At 43.3% G+C, this 23,567-nt stretch overlaps 1 protein-coding gene and 1 long non-coding RNA gene across 3 annotated transcripts in view; one reads left to right on the top strand and one right to left on the bottom strand.

The window, feature by feature from the left end:
* Window positions 1-23,176, top strand: part of USP7 (ubiquitin specific peptidase 7) — a 71,540-nt gene extending 48,364 nt beyond the window's left edge. The window contains exons 7-31 of one of the 2 annotated variants that reach the window (XM_032258083.1): window positions 466-596; window positions 1,070-1,124; window positions 2,116-2,196; window positions 2,297-2,387; window positions 5,270-5,352; window positions 7,347-7,456; window positions 9,501-9,657; window positions 10,726-10,870; window positions 11,154-11,284; window positions 12,225-12,359; window positions 12,835-12,936; window positions 13,130-13,235; window positions 14,077-14,169; window positions 14,254-14,321; window positions 14,669-14,769; window positions 15,544-15,697; window positions 16,128-16,195; window positions 16,680-16,788; window positions 16,882-16,959; window positions 18,292-18,392; window positions 19,815-19,914; window positions 20,171-20,290; window positions 20,471-20,542; window positions 20,688-20,778; window positions 21,168-23,176. In XM_032258083.1, the coding sequence (XP_032113974.1) occupies window positions 466-596; window positions 1,070-1,124; window positions 2,116-2,196; window positions 2,297-2,387; window positions 5,270-5,352; window positions 7,347-7,456; window positions 9,501-9,657; window positions 10,726-10,870; window positions 11,154-11,284; window positions 12,225-12,359; window positions 12,835-12,936; window positions 13,130-13,235; window positions 14,077-14,169; window positions 14,254-14,321; window positions 14,669-14,769; window positions 15,544-15,697; window positions 16,128-16,195; window positions 16,680-16,788; window positions 16,882-16,959; window positions 18,292-18,392; window positions 19,815-19,914; window positions 20,171-20,290; window positions 20,471-20,542; window positions 20,688-20,778; window positions 21,168-21,274 (2,589 nt within the window). In that variant the 3' untranslated portion in view covers window positions 21,275-23,176. The remainder of the gene's footprint in view (window positions 1-465; window positions 597-1,069; window positions 1,125-2,115; window positions 2,197-2,296; window positions 2,388-5,269; window positions 5,353-7,346; window positions 7,457-9,500; window positions 9,658-10,725; window positions 10,871-11,153; window positions 11,285-12,224; window positions 12,360-12,834; window positions 12,937-13,129; window positions 13,236-14,076; window positions 14,170-14,253; window positions 14,322-14,668; window positions 14,770-15,543; window positions 15,698-16,127; window positions 16,196-16,679; window positions 16,789-16,881; window positions 16,960-18,291; window positions 18,393-19,814; window positions 19,915-20,170; window positions 20,291-20,470; window positions 20,543-20,687; window positions 20,779-21,167) is intronic. The other variant, XM_032258084.1, reaches the window with a different exon arrangement.
* LOC116536330 lies at window positions 17,049-20,017 on the bottom strand. Its single transcript, XR_004262576.1, has 3 exons — window positions 19,932-20,017; window positions 19,782-19,785; window positions 17,049-17,059 (listed from the first exon to the last, which is right to left on the bottom strand). It is a non-coding gene; the product is annotated as an uncharacterized LOC116536330 (long non-coding RNA).
* Window positions 23,177-23,567: the final 391 nt, after the last annotated feature.

Below are 23,567 nucleotides of genomic sequence, written 5' to 3'. Positions count from 1 at the left end.
CACCTGAGGTCAGGACTTGGACACCAGCCTGGCCAACATGGCCAAATACTGTCTCTATTGAAAATTCAAAATTAGCCTGGTGTGGTGGCACACGCCTGTAATCCCAGCTGCGTGGTAGGCTGAGGCATGAAAATAGTTTGAACCCGGGAGGTGGAGGTTGCAGTGAGCCGAGATTGTGCCACTGCACTCCAGCCTGGGCAACAGAGTGAAACTTGGTCTCAAAAAAGAAAGGACACATGGATGGTGATTTTCTAAATTTATTTTTGTGTTCTTGTGTTTTCCCATATCCCTAAAGACATTCATCATTTTGTAAATGTTCTCACCGATTAAGCTCTAGCAACAACCTTAGCCATTGTGTTATTAGAAATGATTTTTTTAAACATGAACATCAAGATTAAATTCTGTTTTTTAAGTTCCCCTGCATCTTCTCAGAGTAAATTCTTATTTCTGAATTAATTCTTTCAGGCTGTGTACATGATGCCAACCGAGGGGGATGATTCGTCTAAAAGCGTCCCTTTAGCATTACAAAGAGTGTTCTATGAATTACAGCACAGTGATAAACCTGTAGGAACAAAAAAGCTAACAAAGTCATTTGGGTACGTATTAGACACCTGCTTTTGCCATTCTGACACACCTCCCCCCATCCCTTTTTTAAGGTGAAGTGAGTAGAGAATAGACAAGTTAGTAGATCGTACTGTGGGCACTTGATTTAGGGAGGCTTGAATATATAATAGTGTCAGTGCTTTTATCATTGTACTTTGTTTTATCTCTTTGGAAGTAGACACTTTGTTTTACAATTTTGCTTGAGCAAGAATTCAAGGCTTAAGGTTTTTACTTTTCAACACAAGATCCTATATTGCTTTCAGATTTGTTACATTTTCTTGGAAATACCACTTCCCCCAGCAGGAAATCTGTCTTTGAAATATAACTACCAAAAATAATCTTCACAGAAAAGGAATTTGAGAATAATGGCTGATAATGTAGTTTAGTTTTTCAATCTAAGTTACTATTAATTTGCTCATTTGAAAGTTGAACATTTAAGTGGAGATGTCTGTTTTATTTTTGAAAGGTGGGAAACTTTAGATAGCTTCATGCAACACGATGTTCAGGAGCTTTGTCGAGTGGTAAGTTTCAAGCAATACTTGTATATTTCTTACAATGAATATATGGAAGCATTGTCAGAAGTTTTTATTGAGTAAAACCTCAGACCTAATTTAGAAAATGCCCATCTTTGTTTAGTATCAGACTTAGGCTAGAAAAAGGCAGCACCTCTGTAGTTTTATTAAAGACTGGTAAGAATTACTTGGATAGGGATTTGAAGGTGAATTGAGAAAGCTTGAATTTTAATACCAGCAGGGAGTAGGCTTTTAATTTGTTAAATTGGTGTATATACATGAGTTATTAATCCAAGAACCAAAAGTCTGGCTTTATTGGCTGTCCCATTGGTCCTGAGTCACTGTAGAGTGGTGACTTCTGTCCTTACTCCAGTGTCCAGATCCCTCCTGTGCAGTGAGGTTCTCATCGAGCAGATCTTAGTATGTGGTGATTACTTTCCTTGTGGCGTCACTAGTCACTAGCAAATTCTCCTCCTTCCAGTTATGATAAAAGACATAAAAACACACATACAACATGAAATGGCTATTCAAGGTGATTGGCTGGGCAAGGTGTGTTTTCTTTTTTGCAGCACTAGCTGGATTGAATCCAGTTCATTAAATATCCATGGACAAACCAGTCAATCCTGTTGACAGGCTCAACCTCATTAATCTCTTGGTGTGGACCATTACGAGTTAAGTTTAGTGAACAATTTTACATGCTTTTCCACAGAGGTAAAATGAATATAAAAATGCTTCTAAAGGCACTACAGATTACTAATTTATTCCAAAGGCTGTATAAAAGGTTAACCTCAACTGTTGCATGTAGAGATGTTTGTAAAAATCCAACCAAGAAAGAAGATTTTGTATATGTTTTTTGATAATTGCATGCCAGAGGTCATAATATTTTTATAGTCTACAACTTCTTTGAACATTTATATTTATAGACAATTATAAAATTGCTGTACATTACTTCAGCATAATAAAAAAAGGTTTTTTAAAGGGCCAAACATTTCTTTTCCAGTTGCTTGATAATGTGGAAAATAAGATGAAAGGCACCTGTGTAGAGGGCACCATACCCAAATTATTCCGTGGCAAAATGGTGGTATGTGGCAACCAGTTCTAAAAGATGATTTTTAAAAGTTTTAGAATGTGAATTTTTTGAATGTTACTACTTAAACCACTTTTACTTTCCTTATTTGCAGTCCTATATCCAATGTAAAGAAGTAGACTATCGGTCTGATAGAAGAGAAGATTATTATGATATCCAGCTAAGTATCAAAGGAAAGAAAAATAGTAAGTGTTGTATGTATCTAATGGCATGAGCTTTTGATGATTTCTATTGTGGTTTAATGTTTCATTGACACAATTAGGTGATTTTTTTTTTAATAGTCTAGACACAGAGAATGGCTTAGATCTTAAGCAAGCAGCTCACTCGGTAAACACAGGCTTGTCACCTCCACCCAGCTCTAGTGTTGGCCAGCACCCCCACAGCCCTTCACAGCCACTACTTTCCACTCCTCACAGGAAACCAGCACGTGGGCTTCTAATTTCCTAGGTTAACTTTGCATGTTTTAAGTATCTGTTTAAATAGAACCTTGTAGTAGGATGTATTTGTGTATTTTGCTGCTGTTTTTTAGATAGTTTTGTTTTGCTGTACAGGCTGGGGTGCAATGGTGCCATCTCAGCTCACTGCAGTGTCTACCTCCCGGGTTCAAGTGATTCTCCTGCCTCAGCAGGAGAATCTCCCAGGTAGCTGAGATTACAGGCACCCGCCAGCATGTCCGGCTAATTTTTGTATTTTCAGTAGTGATAGGGTTTCACCATGTTGACCAGGCTGATCTTGGGCTCCTGGCCTCAAGTGATCCACCCACCTCAGCCTCCCAAAATTTCTGGGATTACAGGTATGAGCCACTGAGTTTAGCTCCCCTACATACTTTTAAGGTTTTCTCCTCTCTGGTTTTCAGCTGTTTGATCCTGGCTGCCTGAGGTCACCCCCAGCCTCCAGATGTCCCAATCTCCTTTCTCTGGGTTTTGTGCTGCAGTTTCTGTTGCTCTGTCTTGACCTTCACTAATTGCCTGCGGCGTCCAGTTTTCTGTGAATTCCATCCATGGTGTTGTTTCATTTTGAAACTTTTTTTTTTTTTTTTTTTTTTTTTTTTCATTTTTAAAGATTTGCCTTGGATTTTTCTAAATAAACATCTTTATGTTTTCTTTTTTTCTGTGTATTTATCAATTAATTATATTTATTTGGAGACAAGATCTTGCTGCGTTAAGCCAGGCTAGTCTCGGAGCTCCCTTGCTCAAGTTACCTGCCCGCCTCGGACTCCCAAAGTGCTGGGACCATATCCTGCCCTATGCCTCTTCTTAGTATGCTCTTGCTTTCTTCAGCTTAGGGAATATAGTTGATAATGCTCTTGTCTACCAATTTTGTCATCTGTGAGATTTCTGTGTCTGTTTCTATTGAAAGATTGTTCTCTTCATCTTGGGTGGGGGTTCCAGCTTCTTTTCCTTTCTTTTTCTTCTTCTTTTTTTTGGAGGTGTAGTCTTGCTCTGTCGCCCAGGTTGGAGTGCAGTGGCATAATCTTGCCTCACTAAGGCTTCTTTGTCTCCTGGGTTCAAGCAGTTCTCTTACCTCAGCCTCCCGAGTAGCTGGGATTACAGGTGCCCACCACTACAGCTAATTTTGCATTTTTAGTAGAGATGGGGTTTCATCATGTTGGTCAGGCTGGTCTCAAACTCCTGACTTCAGGCGATTTGGCCACCTTGGCCTCCCAGAGTGCTTGATCACAGGTGTGAGCCCCTGCACCTAGCCGCATGCTTGGTAATCACTTTGTTGAAAAGAAGACATGGTGGTTTGTATCGTGCTAGGTGTTATCAGTAGGATATTTCTAACCTTTGCTCTTGTGCATAGATAAGTGATTTGGAAATCATTTGCTTCTTTTGAGGCTTGTTTTTAAGCCTTGCTAGATGGGAGAACAGGTTTTACTTGAGTGATAACCTGTCCCCACATCCTTCGAGTTGTTAGTTGAATCTCCCAGGCATTCAGAGGTTTTCCCACCGTGACTGGTGGGAACATAGACTTCCCAGTCTGTCATGAGCTCTGAAGGTTGTTTCCCGCAATCCTGATCCTCTTGCTGGTTCTTTGCTTCGCCCCAGGTAATTTCCTCGAGTTCACTGATCAGCTCTCACTGACAGCCTAAGGAGAAACTGTGCATCTCAAGATGCGCAGTTGTTTGGGCAGCGTTCTGCTTCAGGCTGCTCTGCCCACAGGTTCTGGCTCCCTTGAGGTCCTCTGATTCTCACTTCCGTGCTCTGTCTGGGTTTGCCTTCCCTGGGCTGCAGCCTGTAAACTGTCAGCAGAGCTGGGCCCATTGCGGAGCTCTCCTTTGTCTCTTTTGGGGATCTCTGTCCTGCACTGCATGCTGTCCGGAGCATGACCGCAGCAGTTTTCAGTGTTGAGCAGTTGCGTTTTTCCTTCATGAGTGGACCAGGAGGAGCTCTCCGTACACTCTGGATGCACGTTCCATGTTGGATTGAGAGCATGTCCCTTAGCCTGTGGCTCGTCCTTTCACTCTTAATATTACCATTCTTTATTTTAGGGAATTGCAGTGTGTCAGTGTTTGCTTTTTGTACCTGATGAAAATCTGTTACCTGTTACTGTTTTGCCTTTTCCATTTATCTACAATCCACCTGGAATAAGCAGAGGGTGGGGTGGGGAGATGTCAGGACTGACTTCCACTCCACCCCGTGTTGATCTCTGAGGAAGTCGAGGTTTACCATTGTGGTTCTGCCACATCAACCAGCCATTCACATTTGTGCATCTTGGGTTTTGAGACCAAGGGGTTGTCCACACTGCCCATTCCAAGCTGTCTTCATAATCATAGCTTTACAGTATGTACTTTGGTGAAACAACAGTTGTTAAAACCTTAACTCATACCTCCATATTGTTGTTTTAATGTCCTTAAGAAAGATACTACCAGCCTTTGACCAATGAGCAAAGATGCTTAACGGCACATTTACTTAAGTTTTGGCTACAAGGGGAGAGTTACTGTTCTTAATTAGCATTGTTTATGTTCTCTCCTATTCCTAAATATACCAATTTAAATAACTTATACCTGGATTGGCTGTATTATAATTGAAGCTTTAGCAGTGGACTTTTCTCTCTCTCTTTAAAGTATTTGAATCATTTGTGGATTATGTGGCAGTAGAACAGCTCGATGGGGACAATAAGTATGACGCTGGGGAACATGGCTTACAGGTAAGTTGGGTGTTTTGTGCTAGTGTCCTGTTGTAGCTTTCTTCTTTATTTTGAATTATTTTAATTGCTAAATAAAAATTTGTGCCTTTCCATGTGTTTCTTGTATTTCGAATATAAAAGGATTTTGTTTCTTGGATAGTTGAATGGGGAGGGAGAGGAGGATGTTAGGAAACGGGAGTGCAGCTGGTTTATCCCATAGAAGCACATCCAGCAGGCCAGAGGTTCTCATCGGGTTTTAGGAAGTCTTCTCCTTCCCCTGTTCGGTTCCTCACCTTACTGGTGTCACTGCTCCAGCTGTCCCTCAGCTTCTCCTGGTTACAAGAGGCATTTTTTAGTGAGTTGGACTGTGTTTAGGTTGTTTTGCCTTAGTTTAAAATGTATTTTTAATGAATTTAGTTTTCTGAGGATCACGACTTTAGAATGAGGAATGTGTTCTCTAGGGTTTTGGCCCGCAGGAGTCTGGGCATCTGACAGAGCAGTGAACATGGTGGGTGACCCAGTGGCTAGCCCCTGCTTGGATAGAGGGCAAGAGACTGTCCCTGGCTGCTAGTCTGTTGGCTCTACAGTGTCCTTATGGATCCAGTGATCCAGCGTCTGTTTTGTAATCTCATAATGTTGACTCATTGACTCAACTAATTTATAATTAAAAATTTAAGCTGACTTGTGCTTACAAAGCCTGGAATTTATAGTTTGTGGTGCCCGTGTACCTGTTTTGCAGTCAGCTGCAAATGTGCTCTTCTGCTAGGTCAGTTCGGTTGGACTGCGGAACTGAGGTGTAGATGAGAAAGTTGCTTTCTCGTGAGAACGTTGGCAGCTTGGTGTGCTTAGGAAATATTCTGGTCTCCTCACAAGAATTATTCTTCTCTATTCTGGATGTTTTAGGGTCTGGTTGAGCAGTATGTATTTGAGTCAAAGCCTCAGTGGACAGTGGTGGGGACAGAATTCTTTTATATTTCGAGTTGTGTTAAAAACAGACCCCTTTCCGCTGTGGAGCAGGCTCCTGAGGTCTGTTTTTGTCCTTCCTGAGATAACCCTGTCTTATAAACATGGTCATGTACACCACAGAGCCTTAGCCTATGGGTGTGCCTTGTCATGGCCCCCTTCCTCAAGGTCTCTTGATGGCCGCTGGGCAGGAGGGTTTCCAGCAAGAGGGAAGATCTTGCATTGGAAATAGAGATGTGAGTTGATGTAGTGAGGCACCCTGACTGCCTGGCCGTGGTGGAGTTAGGCAAAGCTTGATTTTAGTGAGGAACAAAGAGCTGGCCAAGTTGGAGCAGAGATAGAGTTGTGCGAGAGCTGTAGCGTCCTGGGTCCCCAGAGAATGCTTGTTGAGAAGTTGGGGTGTCCTGTCCCACAGAGGCAGCAGTCGGCTGGGGAAGGGGCTTGCTGACACCGGATTAGAACGTTGTCTTAGAAGTAGGATTGAACCATAAGCAGTAAGGGCGTGCTCTGTGACATATGGGTTCTTAGGCAGACATCAGAGAGCCCAAGGAAAGGAAGCTGTTCGCTTATAATCCTGCCAACCCATCACTTTGTTCCCTGCTACTTGTTCTGTTTGGGTGTTTTCATGCGCATACCTAATCTTGCATAATTGTAAGCAGAGTTTTCTGCTTTTCCATTTAACAATTTTTTTGTGGATCTCCATAATTTGCATTGTTTAATGACTATGTAATAATACAGCAGGAAACGAGTGTCTAAATTTCCTTAACTGCTTCTTCCCCTATTGCTGGGCATCAAGTTAGAATATAATTCAAGGTAAAAGAATCTGTCACAGACATGCTGATGCATTTTAAATAACAGAGAGACCCATCAGTAGACCTAAAGAAAACATTTCAAAGATGCCCTAAATGGATACCTAAACTTCCCTGCCTCTGTCCCCCAGAATCCCCAGACATGTTCCAATCTTGATGAACTGCTGTTGCTTTCATTGATTGCTTCACGGAGTAAGTAGAAAGAAGCTAACTGAATTTGCATTTATTTTTCAATGTGTTCAGGAAGCAGAGAAAGGTGTGAAATTCCTAACATTGCCACCAGTGTTACATCTACAACTGATGAGATTTATGTATGACCCTCAGACGGACCAAAATATCAAGATCAATGATAGGTAAACTACAGTGGGATGTAAAGTTAAGATGTCCTCATCATGCTGATCTAGGGAGTTATTCTCAGTGCTTTCCTCAGTCTTTATAATTTCAGTCCCACATCTGATTTATTTAGATTTCCCTTCTACCTCTGTGTCCCAAGAGGAGGTATGTTAAAGGAATGTTTTTATGTAAAGTTTCAGAGGCCACCTCTGCCGAGTTAATTTTCCCTCAGGGATGCTTTGCCCAGTCCCAGCCCCGCTTTCTGCTGTGGCTGTTTTAAGTCCACAAGGATGGGGCTGTTCTGCTTCACAGATGTTGCATTCACAGGATTTCTAATTTAATTTTGACTGGATTGTAAATGTTATTTCAGAGGAGCCTTTATTTTATTTTATTTTATTTTATTTTATTTTATTTTATTTTATTTTTTGAGACTGAGTCTTGCTCTTTTGTCCCGGCTGGAGGGCAGTGGCACAATCTTGGCTCACTGCAGCTTGGGGCCTCCCAGGTTCAAGCAGTTCTCCTGCCTCAGTCTCCGGAGTAGCTGGGACTAGAGGTGTACACCACCACGCCCAGCTAATTTTTTTGTATTTTTAGTAGAGATGGGTTTTCACCATGTTGGCCAGGATGGTCTCGATCTCCTGACCTTGTGATCCACCTGCCTTGGACTCCCAAAGTGCTGGGATTACAGGCGTGAGCCACCATGCCCAGCCCAGAGGAGACTTTTAGTATATTTGTTTAAATAGGATTTTTCAGTATTTCATTATCTCTCTGTTCGTGTCAAATTAGTATATTTGAGTTTTCAAGAATGCTAAAGCAGGTGTTTGTATGCCAGTTATAAGTAGTTTCTGTTGTTGTTGTTGTTTTGTTTGTTTTACTGTGTTGTTGAGACGGAGTCTTGCTCTGTCGCCCAAGCTGGAGTGCAGTGGGATGATCATGGCTCACTGCAGCCTTGAACTCCTGGACTCAAGGGATTCTCCTGCCTCAGCCTTCCAGGTAGCTGGGATTACAAGCGTGCACCAGTACACCTGGCTAGTTTTTGTATTTTTAGTAGTGACACGCTGGTCTCAAGTGATGTGCTGACATCACAGGCATGAACTACCCTACCCGGCCACAAGTCGTTTTTGTAAGATTGTCAAAATACCAGATGCAGGAGTGACAACAATGCACACTGCCTTATCTGATTTAAAATACGGTATTTTTGCCCTGATTAGTTTGAGCACCAGCTTTGTATGGAATAGAGGTTGGTCTTTGAGCCTTCAGGTTTGAGGGAGATTGTAATCAAATCATGGTACTTGCCACCAGCCAAGCTTTTGATCACCCAATCACAGTCATTACAGTGGTGTATATGCCAGAAACTGTCTCAGCCAGAATTCAGAATTGGCAGCCTTCAGACCAGTTCCAACCTGTTGGTGTTTCTTTGGGTCCTCACTTTGTTTTTGTTTTTATTGGAGCCAGTGGCAAACCTTTTTTAAATTGTGAGATTTCATGTAAGTGTTCAGATTTTGGCATCATTTGGGAATCAGAAGATTTGGCAACTTGAGGCCACCGTTCCTGAAGGCTGCAGGGACTGCGAGCATGCTGTGCTACTTGCCTTCCTGCCTCAGTTAATTTTGCAACCCTGATGGTGAAATTTGGTCAAGTAAATCAAATTTTATACAGCCAATTAAAACTAAGTTAATTTCAGGACGTCTGTAAAATACTAAAAGTCAGTCAGTATTCAGAGTGCGAAATATTTTTACATGTCTTTCTGAATTTGATTTTTCATGTATCTCAGTTTGCAGATACCTTTAGTAGTCTTAACTTCTCAACCTTCAGAATCATTTTTTGATATGTTTGGAATTGCCCTCACCCTTAAGTATTCATAGTTTGTATTTATTACGTTGCCTAGGAATAATTATTTCTGTCAAGTAGGGATTATGTCATGTAGTTACAGGCCTTCCCAAGGCAATTCATGCTTATCCCATTAAAGATGAGCTGATACATTAAATGGCCTTACTTATTGTAAAGTGTGATATTTTATGTATAAATTAATGCTGAATTTAAAAAAAAAATGTTTTCTAATAGGTTTGAATTCCCAGAGCAGTTACCACTTGATGAATTTTTGCAAAAAACAGATCCCAAGGACCCTGCAAATTATATTCTTCATGCAGTCCTGGTTCATAGTGGAGATAATCATGGTGGACATTATGTGGTTTATCTGAACCCAAAAGGGGACGGCAAAGTAAGTGCTGGGACCCAGGGCTGAATGTGAGATCATTAGAAAGTTACCACTGAAGCTCTGCTTCAGCGTGCTCTGGTTCCTACTCGGGACCTTGTCAGGGACCCCTGATTGATCTGTGTATTCTCTGGCTGCTAAGTGCTGTTTTCCTGTCCATTTAATTGCTCAGGTTTGAAGGTAAATGCTAAATCAGCATTTGTGTTTCTTTTTGTTAGTAACCAATGTTGGGCCCTACAGAATCCCCTACATCTCATATGAGACATGTATATTTTGCTTCTGAATGCTCGTGGGGTGATTATCCATGACGGAGTCTAGGAGGCCAGCTGATTGCATGTTCCTCTGCATGCCACCTGGTGTTCCCTTGTTTCTTCTTGTGGCAATCCCTCATGCAGGCTTCACCACCACCCTTGGGAGTATAGAGGGCGCCATACCATTTGGCAGATGAGAGTCTCTGAATCTACCTCCAAGACCATAGGGTCAGCAGCCAGCTCCTGCCAAGGGGATTTGATGGAGGGACCCTGCAGCATGAGAGAGCACTGAAGAGTGCCTGTAACAGCAGCATTTGTCCCTATTTAATATGGCTCCATCCACAACACTGATGGGAAGATAACTGTTAGGGACATACCACGTAAACTTCACTTTGGCCCTTAACTTGATTCCATAAATGCCATGGGATAGGACAAAACGACCCATTTAATTTTATAACTAAAAGATAAAATTTGAACTCTCTGGTGTGCTCAGTGTGGCCTTTTTAATTCTATAAAGAGTTGGTAGTGTCAGTAGATTGAATCTAAGTGGAAAATGGACTACTTGAGTAAATTACAGAATTTGCCATTGGGTGAAAGTAGTAGTGCCCACAGAATGTTGAATGGGAAAGAGGAAGGTCCTAATGAATTTTATGAGCCGATGCCTGAGGCTGCCTGCTTAGCACACCATCAGGTTGTGTGCATGTGTATGTATACACAAGTATATTTTTTCAACTAGGGGCATACCTAGAAGTTGAAAAGTTTTAGAGCATCGCTGCCTTTTGGTGCTGGGTACTTCTGCTAATGTGTGTTGCTTTCCTTGCAGTGGTGTAAATTTGATGACGACGTGGTGTCAAGGTGTACTAAAGAGGAAGCAATAGAGCACAATTATGGGGGTCATGATGACGACCTGTCTGTCCGACACTGCACTAATGCTTACATGTTAGTCTATATCAGGGAATCAAAACTGAGTGAGTAGCGTTCACCTTTGTTCTGTTTTTACTGTGGTGAACTTGGACAATTGTACCAGGAATCCCCAACATCCTTTTCTGTCCAAACACATTTTCGGCTTATTTCACTGTATTCCCAACAATCCAGAAACAAGCGGGATTGGGTTTGCACGTTTTGATGCAGACTCATGGTACCAAGTAATTTCACTTTAATAAATGATTTTATTAATGACCTGGAATCAAGAGCTTCTAAGGAGGAGAGAGTCTATCTGTAGAGATCAAAGAAGATGCCTTTGTCCTGCAGGTGAAGTTTTACAGGCGGTCACCGACCATGATATTCCTCAGCAGTTGGTGGAGCGGTTGCAAGAAGAGAAAAGGATCGAGGCTCAGAAGCGGAAGGAGCGGCAGGAAGCCCATCTCTATATGCAAGTGCAGGTCAGACCCTGCCCCTCTGGGACCCTTGGGTGGCCGCACAGCAGGGCAACTGCCCAGAGAGAAGCCGCTCCACTTGTCGCCTGAGGTTGATCTCAGTGCCAGAGTAGTTCCTGATGCACGAACTGGAACTGTTGTGCCCTGAGCTGCTCTGGGCAGCTGCCTGAGTATTTGTAACACCTGGCCCTGTTGGTGGCGAGCGGGGCCTGTTCAGGAGTAAAGACTTGGGGGGGCAGAAGTCAGGCCATCAGAGTAGTGATCAAGTGTGCATGTGAGGGTGTGTGTTGCTTCAAAAAGTATGGATGGTGTTGGAGATGGGAGGGGGTCATCTCACAGTTGGCTGTCCAGCTAGGTCTAGTTTATAGGTGAGTTATTGCAGTGAAACACAGCCTCCTTTTTTTCTTCTTTCGCCTTCCTTCTTCCTCCTCCCTCCTGAGATAGAGTTTCATAGTTTCGCTCTTGTTGCCCAGGCTGGAGTGCAATGGCCCAATCTCGGCTCAGTGCAACCTCCGCCTCCTGTATTCAAGCAATTCTCCTGCCTCAGCTTCTGGAGTAGCTGAGATTACAGGCATGCACCACCATACACAGCCGGGCAGTTATATATTTTTAGTAGAGATGAGGTTTCTTCATGTTGGTCAGTCTGGTCTCCAACTCCCGACCTCAGGTGATCTGCCCACCTTTGTCTCCTAAAGTGCTGGGATTACCGGCATGAACCACCATGCCTGGCCCACAGCTTTTTTTTTTTTTTTTTTTTTTTTTTAAACAAATACCTGATTTAGGTTTTGGTCATTTTATGCTATTTTTCTTCATTGGTTTTCTGAAGAAATTTCTTTGGAACAATTAATGGGTTTTTAGCATTTTAGATTTTAGTGTTTAAGTTTGTTGTGTGTGAACTCATTTTTTGTCAGCTGTAAAGTCTTCTCTGTTTCATACATATTTTCAGATAGTCGCAGAGGACCAGTTTTGTGGCCACCAAGGAAATGACATGTACGATGAAGAAAAAGTGAAATACACTGTATTCAAAGTATTGAAGAACTCCTCGCTTGCCGAGTTTGTTCAGAACCTCTCTCAGACCATGGTGCGTGCCAGTCCTGTTGACATTTCCCACCCTGGCTCCCGAGTTCCACCTTATTTCTGTGTCACTAGAAAAGACAAGCTGCCCTTAGGGGTAGGTGCTGTATCCAGCCACTGGCTAACAGTGAGAAGTGTGACCCAGCAACATGTCCTGCCTGAGAAAGGAGTGCAAGAAAACCACTGAGCTGACTCCAGCACAGGATTTCACAGACTCGTTTCCACCTCTTGCTCATCTCCCACCCTACTTCTTGCACCCCTGCCTCCTCTTTATTTGTACAAAATGGGCACTTGATCCTGAAGCATAGGTCACAGTTTGTCCAAATCAACCGGGAAAGAATTAGAATTCTTTTTGTTACAGTCAGTCTTTACGTTCGTTGACCAAATGCGTGTGGGGGATGGTGGGGGGTTTGCAATGTAGAGGACTAAAATAAGAGCTTGTTTTTGTTTTAATCTATTCTTAATATTATATTTTTTTTCAGGGATTTCCACAAGATCAAATTCGATTGTGGCCCATGCAAGCAAGGAGTAATGGAACAAAACGACCAGCAATGTTAGATAATGAAGCTGACGGCAATAAAACAGTAAATATTGTTAATAGGGTATCTGGTTTGGAACTGTGCAGAAGGCGTTAGTCCTCTGCAGTTAGTGCAGCTTGTTTCCCTTTTGGTCCACTTAACTAGAATTGGACGTTTTCTTCAGTACTTGACTGTAGTTTTTCGCTCTGTCACCTAAGTCATTAGACTCTTCTAAAATCAGCGTCTCTTTTGGAAATAGATGATTGAGCTCAGTGATAATGAAAACCCTTGGACAATATTCCTGGAAACAGTCGATCCCGAGCTGGCTGCTAGTGGAGCGACCTTACCCAAGTTTGATAAAGATCGTAAGTGCCCACGAGACGCCTGCCTGCACTTAGAGCAGTAGCGTTGGATCCTGGATTGTTGTTCTAAACACACAGGGTTAAGTCTTCTTCCCTTGCAGAAAGATCTGTTGATCTGTTCTACAGATACTCACTAGACTTCGCGATGAAGTCAAATACGAGTGACTTGGCTGCGAGTTTCCTGTGAGGCCTGGAGACAGTAGCAGCCGCGTGGGGCCGTCCCATTCTGTCTTCGGTCTCAGCCGCTGTGCTGTGCTAATCGCATTGGTCAGATCATCAAGAGCAGGGTTGCAAAACCATTGTCTGTTGGGGGCCAAATAGGCAGTATCTCAGGCGTTTCAGGCCATTCGGTCTGTACTAAGGTGGCCACAAAGAATATGTAAATGAATGGGCTGTCTGTCTTCCATTACAGCTTTATCAACAAACAGGTGGGTCAGAATTTGCTGACCCTTGCTATAAAATGACAGATGTTTATTGCTGTGAGTGGTTACTTCTGGCAAAGACACAAGACCATGAGCAGTCTTCCCGTGGCAACACTATTCCAGCCAGTCAGTGCCAGGTCTCAGACCTAGGAATTCTAAGTTTGCTGCACTCGGTACTATCTTGACTGCCTAAATGTAGTGGGTTTCCATGGGTTTGATGTTTGGAAACTCACTGTGGTTATAGCCTCAGCTTTGTGAATAAGCCTCATCTGATATAACTTTTAGGTACCTTAAGCTGTCATTTCATTTGTCACTGGGCTACTCAGCTTACTGGTTTTCTTTTCTTTCTTTCTTTCTTTTTTTTTTTTTTTTTCTTTAAAGCATTGTACTGAGTGTTTGGATCTTGTTTGTTAATCTTGTAGATGATGTAATGTTATTTTTGAAGATGTATGATCCCAAAACACGGAGTTTGAATTACTGTGGGCATATCTACACACCAATATCCTGTAAAATACGTAAGTCCTTCATGCACTTAGCTCCTGAGTTGACTTTGCTTTGTACATTACAGCTATATATTTGAAATATCTTCTTTCTCCTAGGTGACTTGCTCCCAGTTATGTGTGACAGAGCAGGATTTATTCAAGATACTAGCCTTATCCTCTATGAGGTTTGGATGGTTTATTTTTCCATAATCAGTATATTCTTAGTTGTTTCTGGAGGGTTTGGTTTGTTGTTTTTACCCCGAATTTGTTAACTGTGTTAGGTCTGCCAGGTAACTCAGGGCCTCAGATGATCTTGAGAATGACATTTTTAGATTTGTAATTTTGTACCTGTTTTATAATCAGTGATTATTACATATTTGTGGATTTATTTAGCTTTTTCCGTTAACATTTTAACTTACAACGTGAATAGACTTGGGTGTAAAGAAAATACTTGGGTACATGGAAGACTATCGGGCCATATTAAATGTTAGACAAACTTTGCAATATAACCATTTTATGTCTTCCACTGTAGGAAGTTAAACCGAATTTAACAGAGAGAATTCAGGATTATGATGTTTCTCTTGATAAAGCCCTTGATGAACTAATGGATGGTGACATCATAGTATTTCAGAAGTAGGTACTTTGTGAAAGATTGTATTGCTTTGTACTAATTTCAGGATTTTTTTTTTTAAGTTGTAGAACCAAGAAACACTTGTACCTAGATCCTGAACCATGTTTTGTTTTGTTTTGTTTTGTTACGTTTTGAATGTAACTGTTGACAGGCTTTCTCTGGGTTTTGGACTTAGGTGTGGTGAACATGATCATCTCATAAAGCTCTTCTCAATTCCTTAAAATGTCTGAAGTGCACGTTGCAGCTGTTAGCAGAGTGGGACCAGTTGCTTTCCTTCCCCTAAAATTTATGAAATTGAAACTCCTTAGAATGTACCTACTTGGGTAATTCATTTCAATCTGCCTTCATGTAAACCAGCCAGTCTTTGGTCTTAGACACTCAGTGTCTGAAAGAGGCTTGATGGCACGTGAAAACCGTAATTGACTGACTGTCAGAGACTGGGCTCCACCACCTGGCTGGCCTGTGGACAAGACACTGCGTCCAAATCTGCTCCTAATAGAGGTGGCGAAGGTGGTGTTACCTCAGGGGGTTTTGTTTTGTGCTGGGATGAGAGTGTCAATCCGCCAGGTTGTGCCTGGCTCAGTGGATCCCAATGCATACTTGTCTCGCTCACAGAGGGAGCTCAGGCAGACGCCTGGCCCCCTAAAAGGGCAACCTGAGTTTATCTTGCAAGAGAGCCTGTTGGTGTCACTGTTGTGTAAAAGATGATGCCATTTTTACCAGCTACCCCCTGCCATGGACTTTGATTCAGACTGCAAACTTTCTCCCCCCACCAGGGATGACCCTGAAAATGATAACAGTGAATTACCCACCGCAAAGGAATATTTCCGAGATCTCTACCACCGCGTTGATGTCATTTTCTGTGATAAAACAATCCCTAATGATCCTGGATTTGTGGTTACGTTATCAAATAGAATGAATTATTTTCAGGTATTTAATAAATGCTCCTTTCCTCTTAAGATTCCACTCCAGAAAGACCAATTTCTTTTTTAAAATGCTTATTGAAGAAGCTGTCTCATGGTTTTGGTTCAGAAGGGGTTGTGATCCCATTGCCCGAGGAAATCTCGCACTGAAGTGGATTCAGGCTGATATTGCCATGGGAGCTAGAATAATCGTCATCAGAAAATAAACAACTGTAGACCTCACCATTAACAGTGAAAAGCCTTTTCAAAGTTACCTTTATCCGATATGCTACTCCCATGGTGATATATTAAGGAATATAGTTTATTCCTGTTGAATAAATTTCTAGGGAATTTAAATTCAGGCTGCTCATAGCACATTTTAAGTAATTAATCACGGAGTTTATGAGCAAGTTTCCATTTTTTCCCCAAAATGTGAACCTTCCTTTTCTGTGTCCCAGGTTGCAAAGACAGTTGCACAGAGGCTCAACACAGATCCAATGTTGCTTCAGTTTTTCAAGTCTCAAGGGTAAGTCACATGCACAGACACTTGTTTGGTCTTTACTGCATGCTTTCCACAGTTCATTGAAACATCGTGGAACTAATTTTAATAATTAGCTCGCCATTTCACCTGACATGCCATTTCTTGCTTAGTTTCAGAATTGTCACCACTCACAGCTTGACCACATATTTACTCTGTTATGTTTAAATAATTGACAGCCTCATCCAAAGCCAGACTGACTTTAGATACATCCACAGTGCATCTCCCATGTGTCCAGCTGGTCAGTCTTGCCAGGCTGCTGTGTGTTTTGTCACTATTGTAGGGAGTGTTCAAGTGTGACAGCGAGTGGGACTTAGTTCTCGGGAAATAGGAGTATTAAGTTCAACCCCATGCTAGGTCCAAATTTGAAGTCCAGGTGTAAGGCCAGGGGTTTGCTTTTATGCTCACTCACAGATATGTGTTTTTAGGCAAATAAACAAGTCATTTATTTATATGCTGTTTTCTTGTGTAGTTATAGGGATGGCCCAGGTAATCCTCTTAGACATAATTATGAAGGTACTTTAAGAGATCTTCTACAATTCTTCAAGCCTAGACAACCTAAGAAACTTTACTATCAGCAGGTATGAGTCCAAATTAATGTAACTATGGGTAATAAAGAGAAGACTTGGGTTTTTGGTGACGGTATCTGACATGAATCTTTCTTTTCTTAATAGCTTAAGATGAAAATCACAGACTTTGAGAACAGGCGAAGTTTTAAATGTATATGGTTAAACAGCCAGTTTAGGGAAGAGGTGAGTTTTTTTGAATAGTACGAATTTTCATTTTTATTGGAACTTGCTTATTGTTTCTATCTATCCCCAGACGTTGAAAAACTAAGACAACCAAAGAAAACTCTATAAACAATAGCACATGCTGGGGGCTGGGGGTGGCCTGGGCCAGAGTCTCTATTGCTTCCTGGCAAGACCTCCTGAGGCCTTTGGAGTGCATCACATGTTGAGCTAAGGAACTGGTTCAGCAGCCAGCCCTTCCCTCCCAGGTCCCACTGTGATGTTTATACATTGCCACTTGGCCTAGGGGGAGGATCCTTCTCCGACTCTTCCTGCCTCAACCTGGTCTCAGTGAGTCCAGCTGGCCTGTGAATGGAGGAGGCATTGTCTCTGCTGTGCGCTTACTCTCCAGACTGCCAGTACAGGCGGCTCCAGTGTCCCATGCTTGCTCCAAACAGAGAAGAGACACTCAGCCACATTTTAGGTGTTTTGTTTTGTTGTTGTTTTTTTTTTTTTTTTTTTTTTGAGGCAGGGTCTTGCTCTTGTCATTCAGGCTGGAGTGCACTGGCACTGTCACAGTCCACGACAGCTTAGACCTCCTGGGCTCACGTGATCCTCCTGCCTCAGCCTCCCAAGTAGCTGGGATTGCAGTTGTATGCCACCACGCTTGGCTTCTTTTTTTTTTATATGTGTATGTATATATATATAAATTTTTTTCTTTCCTTTTCTTTTTTTTTTTTTTTTTTTTTTTTAAAGAGACAGGGCCTTGATATATTGCCCAGACTGATCTTGAGCTCCTGGGCTCAAGCATCCTTTTGCCTCGGCCTCCCAACATGTTGGCATTACAGGCATTAGGTGACTCTTCAGAAAAGTCTGTGTACCTATTTGGATGCCAGATCTCTCACCCTTTCTAGCTCTACCAGCATTGAGGGAAAATTTGAGACATAAATAGTCTCACCTTTGTAGAATTGAGCTCCTTGAAAGCCCAAAGTCAGCCTCTGGTCTTGTATCTGGACCGGCATTCTTTTCTCATTGTGCTGAGAATTGGAGAGGCTCTTGGGTGACCCTTCCGGGGATCATTTCCTGAGAAAGTGTTCTCTGTAAATGACAAGTTTTTGCATGAAGGACCACCTTTGTTAACCTCTGGTCAGTATCTGGTTGGTTCTAGATTAGGGTCAGTATTTTCCCTGTGAGTGAATTCACAGATGAGGGAGTTGGGGTGGGAATGAGAACACAAATATGGCGGCCAGCTGGGGACAGTTGAAAACAGTGATGCAACTTTCTCCTCTCCTCCTTTGTGGTAGAAGGCCTTTTTGGCTCTCTTGAAAGCACTTATTTTATCTTTTCATTGCTTAGGAAATAACACTATATCCAGACAAGCATGGGTGTGTCCGGGACCTGTTAGAAGAATGTAAAAAGGCCGTGGAGCTTGGGGAGAAAGCATCAGGGAAACTTAGGCAAGTATTTTTTGAGCCCAAATGTGGACGGTTAGCAGGGATAGCAGTCATGCCGACCTCTTCAGTTGCGTTGGTGAAAGTTGCCCAGCCAGGATCCATGTGCATCATTGCCAGACTCAGTGGGGTGCGCCCCAAGTTGCAAAGACTGTTACACAGAATCTCAACACAGATCATTGTTGTTCCAGTTGTTCAAGTCTCAAGGGTAACCATCAAGCCGGTGTGGTGCAGGGTTTGTGTGTGTTTTACACTTCAGCCATGTTTCTCATCCTTCCCCTTGTATCTTCTGATAACAGTAGCTGTAGTGAAAAGGTGACATTCCCGTAGAAAAGCCAAACAGAGGGAGGATATTATTCCATTTGAATGATGAATTGAAACTGGAAAGGGTGACTTTTTTTTTTTTTTTTTTTTTTTTTTAAAGATGGGGTTTCACCATATTGGTCAGGCTGGTCTTGAACTCCTGACCTCAGGTGATCCGCCCACCTCAGCCTCCCAAAGTGCTGGGATTATAGGCGTGAGCCACTGCGCCTGGCAAGGGTTACTCTTGATTTTGTTTTTGACAGATCAGGTCACTTCTGATCCCTCTAGCCAGCATTCGGGCTGTAGAAAGAAGTTCCTGAATTGGTTGTTTATGTCAGAGAGGTGATTGTTTATCAGAGAGATGGGCATGATTCTTTACTTTGCCCTGCAGTCGCTTGTGGACAAATGGCCTTTGGGGCCATTTGGTTCCCAAATTGTTTTCTTTACTTCTAATTAAACAATTATTAAACAGTGAGACCTTCATCTGTAATCTAATAAGAGTAAATGAGGAAAACGTCTCAATCCGCCAACTCTGGATTCCTTGTGGGAAAGGTTTACACAATTTTCAGAGGCCCAGTCTGTACATCTTTGTGCTCAAATGTGGCCACTTCCACTGCGTCCAGCTGGGCCCTTTAATCTTGTGCTTCAAGGGGACCTCCTCTGCTTGCTTGGCCCCCAATCCCTATTTCTGATATTTTAGATCCTCTTTGGGGGAGAAAAAAAGGCCGGGTGCGGTGGCTCACACCTGTAGTCCCAGCACTTTGGGAGGCCAAGGCGGGCGGATCACAAGGTCAGGAGTTTTAGACCAGCCTGGCCAACATGATGAAACCCCATCTCTACTAAAAATACAAAAATTAGCTGGGAGTGGTGACAGGTGCCTGTAGTCCCAGCTTCTGAGGAGGCTGAGACGGGAGAATCGCTCGAAACCTGGGAGGTAGAGGTTGCAGTGAGCCAAGACCACGCCACTGCACTCCAGCCTCTGTGACAGAGAGTAAGACTCTGTCTCGGGGAAAAGAAAAAAGAATAAGCATCTTGTAACCTTCTTTCTAGAAAACTGTCTGTGTTAATCATTTTATTTTTAAGCGAATATACTTCACTTTGCCCCATTTTTTTCCCTCTGTTCAGGCTGCTAGAAATTGTAAGCTACAAAATCATTGGTGTCCATCAAGAAGATGAACTATTAGAATGTTTATCTCCTGCAACAAGCCGGACGTTTCGAATAGAGGTGACTGTCCCCAACACTGAGTCCCGTCTGCTGCATACTTAAATGTCACAGTAAATTGTACAAGTAGCTGAGTCTGTGTTTATATTCCGGTAATTGAGGTGTATGATTCCAGGAGTGGACTTGGAGCGTTTTTGCACAGAAATTAGTCCTAAACAGGCCGTACCCTCTGGGTTGGAGTAGCGTGAGAATTTAGACGTGGACATTTTGACCATGTTACTTGGGCTTACAGAACTGTGTCTGTTATCTGTGTCCCCAGGAAATCCCTTTGGACCAGGTGGACATAGACAAAGAGAATGAGATGCTTGTCACAGTGGCACATTTCCACAAAGAGGTCTTCGGAACGTTCGGAATCCCCTTTTTGCTGAGGATACACCAGGTATGATGTTGTGGTTGGCGGAGTGGTTTGCATCAAAACCTGGAGCTTTTGAAAGGCTGCTGTTGCTGAATCCATATGCTCCTGCTGGGGCTGGGCACTGGTTTTGGCAGCTGCCATGTGACATGGCCCCAAGGATGCCAGGAGTGACCATGTGAGCACGTGTATCCTTTGCCGTTCCAGGGCGAGCATTTTCGAGAAGTGATGAAGCGGATCCAGAGCCTGCTGGACATCCAGGAGAAGGAGTTCGAGAAGGTGTGCAGCTGGGGCCTCCTGGGAGCTTTGTGGGCCGCGGGCTCAAGTCTTGCCTGGCACTGCAGCCTAGGCTTTTTTTTGCCAGAGATGAGAGTTTTGCTGATATACAGAAATAACGGAGGAGTTTTGATTTTTTTTCTTTTAGTTTAAATTTGCAATTGTAATGATGGGCCGACACCAGTACATAAATGAAGACGAGTATGAAGTAAATTTGAAAGACTTTGAGCCACAGCCCGGTAAGGGTCCTCCCCTTGGGGGCTGGTGTGGGTTCTGAAGGCTAAGAAGCAAGTGGTCTGGGACTGGGAGGGGATCACCCCGGGGTCAAGTGCGAGCTCTTCTGTCTCCCCTGGGTGACCTGTGGAGCCAGGAGCCATAGCATTTCCTGACCTGCAAGTTCTTAACAGATCTTTACACCTTTGTAATCTGTGAGTTCTTCAAGGAGAGACACTTGGATGTGTGTTCAGGGTGATGGAGTCTTAGGGTTATGAGGCCAGTGGCTCTGAGGTGCAGTCAGGGTGTGGGCCGCCTTAGCTCCAGGTGGGCGTGCAGCTCAGGTCCTGGCTTCCACCCCTGAGAGGTTCCAGGGCTGCTCTGTAGCATCATTTGTTTTCTTCGTCCCCACCAGGTAACATGTCTCATCCTCGGCCTTGGCTAGGGCTCGACCACTTCAACAAAGCCCCAAAGAGGAGTCGCTACACTTACCTTGAAAAGGCCATTAAAATCCATAACTGATTTCCAAGCTGGTGTGTTCAAGGCGAGGATGGTGCGTTGTGTGGCCCCTTAACAGCCTAGAACTTTGGTGCACGTGCCCTCTAGCGGAAGTCTTCAGCAAGAGGATCGTTCCTGGTGTTAATTTTATTTTATTGAGGCTGTTCAGTTTGGCTTCTCTGTATCTATTGACTGCCCTTTTTGAGCAAAATGAAGGTGTTTTTATAAAGCTTGGATGCCAATGAGAGTTATTTTATGGTAACCACAGTGCAAGGCAACTGTCAGCGCAATGGGGGAGAAGAGGTTAGTGGATTGCGGGTCCCTGGCTCAAGGTCTCTGGGCTGTCCCTAGTAGGCATGAGTGGCCCGGCTGCCTTCCTGGGGTCCCGTGCACCAGCCCTGCAGCTAGAAAGTCTTGTGTTTAGGCTCGTCTGACCTACTTCCTTCAGTTATACTTCCAGTGACCTTTTGTGCATCTGTAAAGGCAAAACAGAGAAACTCACAACCTAATAAATAGCGCTCTTCCCTTCTTTGTGTGCATTGTCGGCCCTTCCTCGGGTTCTCCTCCTCCAGCTGCCTGGGGGCTTTTTAATAAACTCGTCTCACTTCGTCAGCCACTACTGTCTGCAGCCCCTTTGCAAAGTGGATGCACTGAATACAGTCTGGACAGACATTGTGGGGGTCTTTTTATTAAATTGAGAACATTGTTAAATACAATTAAGGTTTACTATGCTGCCTCGGCAGACTTAATGATCTCAACAGTTCATATGAACAGGTGAAAGAATTATAAATAGAATTTCGTTTAAGTGGAACAGACAAAAAAGCCTTTTAGCAAGAGGGCATGCTCACTAGTGGTTAGTAAGCTGTTGACTTTGTACAAAAGTTAAAAATGAAAAAAAGGAAAAATGAAATTGTATATTTAATGAATGAACATGTACAATTTGCCACTGGGAGGAGGTTCCTTTTTGTTGGGTGAGTCTGCAAGTGAATTTCACTGATGTTGATACTCATTGTGTGTAGTTTTATTTCAGTCCCAGCCCCGTTTCCTTTTATTTTGGAGCTAATGCCAGCTGCGTGTCTAGTTTTGAGTGCAGTAAAATAGAATCAGCAAATCACTCTTATTTTTCATCCTTTTCCGGTATTTTTTGGGTTGTTTCTGTGGGAGCAGTGTACACCAACTCTTCCTGTATATTGCCTTTTTGCTGGAAAATGTTGTATGTTGAATAAAATTTTCTATAAAAATTATAATTCAGTGAGTGACGTGGAAGTGGAGGAAGATTTCTACTTTCCTGGAAACGGGCCTGGGAAACCTTGGCATCTGTAACGAGGTTTCACTGAGATGTACTGATGTACTTTTCTATCTAATTCCGTTTTGGGGGGACAAGGTCTTCTTTTATTCTTTCCCCCCCCCCCCCCCCCCCCATCTAGTCACATTTGCTCTTAAAGGTTTTCCAGGAGGGAAGTGTGTACAAGTAAGGTGACTGGAGATGTGGCGTGACATGTCACGAGGCCCCTCCGGGGGCAGCAGGTGCTGTCGTGGGCATGGTCCTCAAACGGTCCCCTTGGCCTTGCTGCCCAGCTCTGTGGCACAGTTTCCTGGTCTCTGGGCCAGTGTGTACTTTGGAGTGACTTCCTTTCTCAACTTCCACTGCAGTGTGTGTGCCTTCTGCTCTGAGAGCTGCCTTGTTACCGGTGTGATAGAAAGCAGGAAGGAAGGGCCCCCAGGGACCTGGCCCTTCCCTCCTTCCTCCCCAAGAAAGAGGAATTAGAGCAGGGGGGTGGGAGCCCTTCGCTGTGGGTTTGTCTTTGAATGAACATTAAGGTGTCTTGTTTTGTTTTTGTTCTGGGCTGGGGGTTGACTGTAGTCTTAGGTAACTGAAAGTTCCTACTCTCCCTTAAGATATTAAATGACTCTTTTTCCAAAGAACGTGTTGTAATGTTTCCGCTGTGTGCCGCGTTCCCCTTTCCACTCACAGTTACAGTGTCAGGAGTTTGAGTTCGTTAAACTGAATTGGGGGAGACAAATTGAAATTTTAAAGAAAAATGAACTCTGCTTCCCTGGTCTCACTGTTGTGTCCTCTCCCTCTACGGGCTGTGGATGCCGTCTGTTGACGGCTTTCTGAGTCCTCCCAGTGGAGGTGGGGGGAGCCTTGAAAACCACTGCAGTCACCTGCAGTCACAGTGGCCCTTCCGCAAGCCCTCTAACACAGGACAGCAAGCTTTGAAGCAGTCTCATTTGAAAGTGAAAAGAGCACCCAGGCACGCTGACTTACATGTGTAATCCCAGCACTTTGGGAGGCTGAGGTGGGAGGATCACC

This window comes from Sapajus apella, unplaced genomic scaffold (assembly GCF_009761245.1).
Source record: "Sapajus apella isolate SASKATOON/1434 unplaced genomic scaffold, GSC_monkey_1.0 scaffold99, whole genome shotgun sequence".
Lineage (NCBI taxonomy): Eukaryota > Metazoa > Chordata > Mammalia > Primates > Cebidae > Sapajus > Sapajus apella.
The sequence above is the reverse complement of the archived record's forward strand: the minus strand, read 5'-3'. Positions and strand labels throughout refer to the sequence as shown.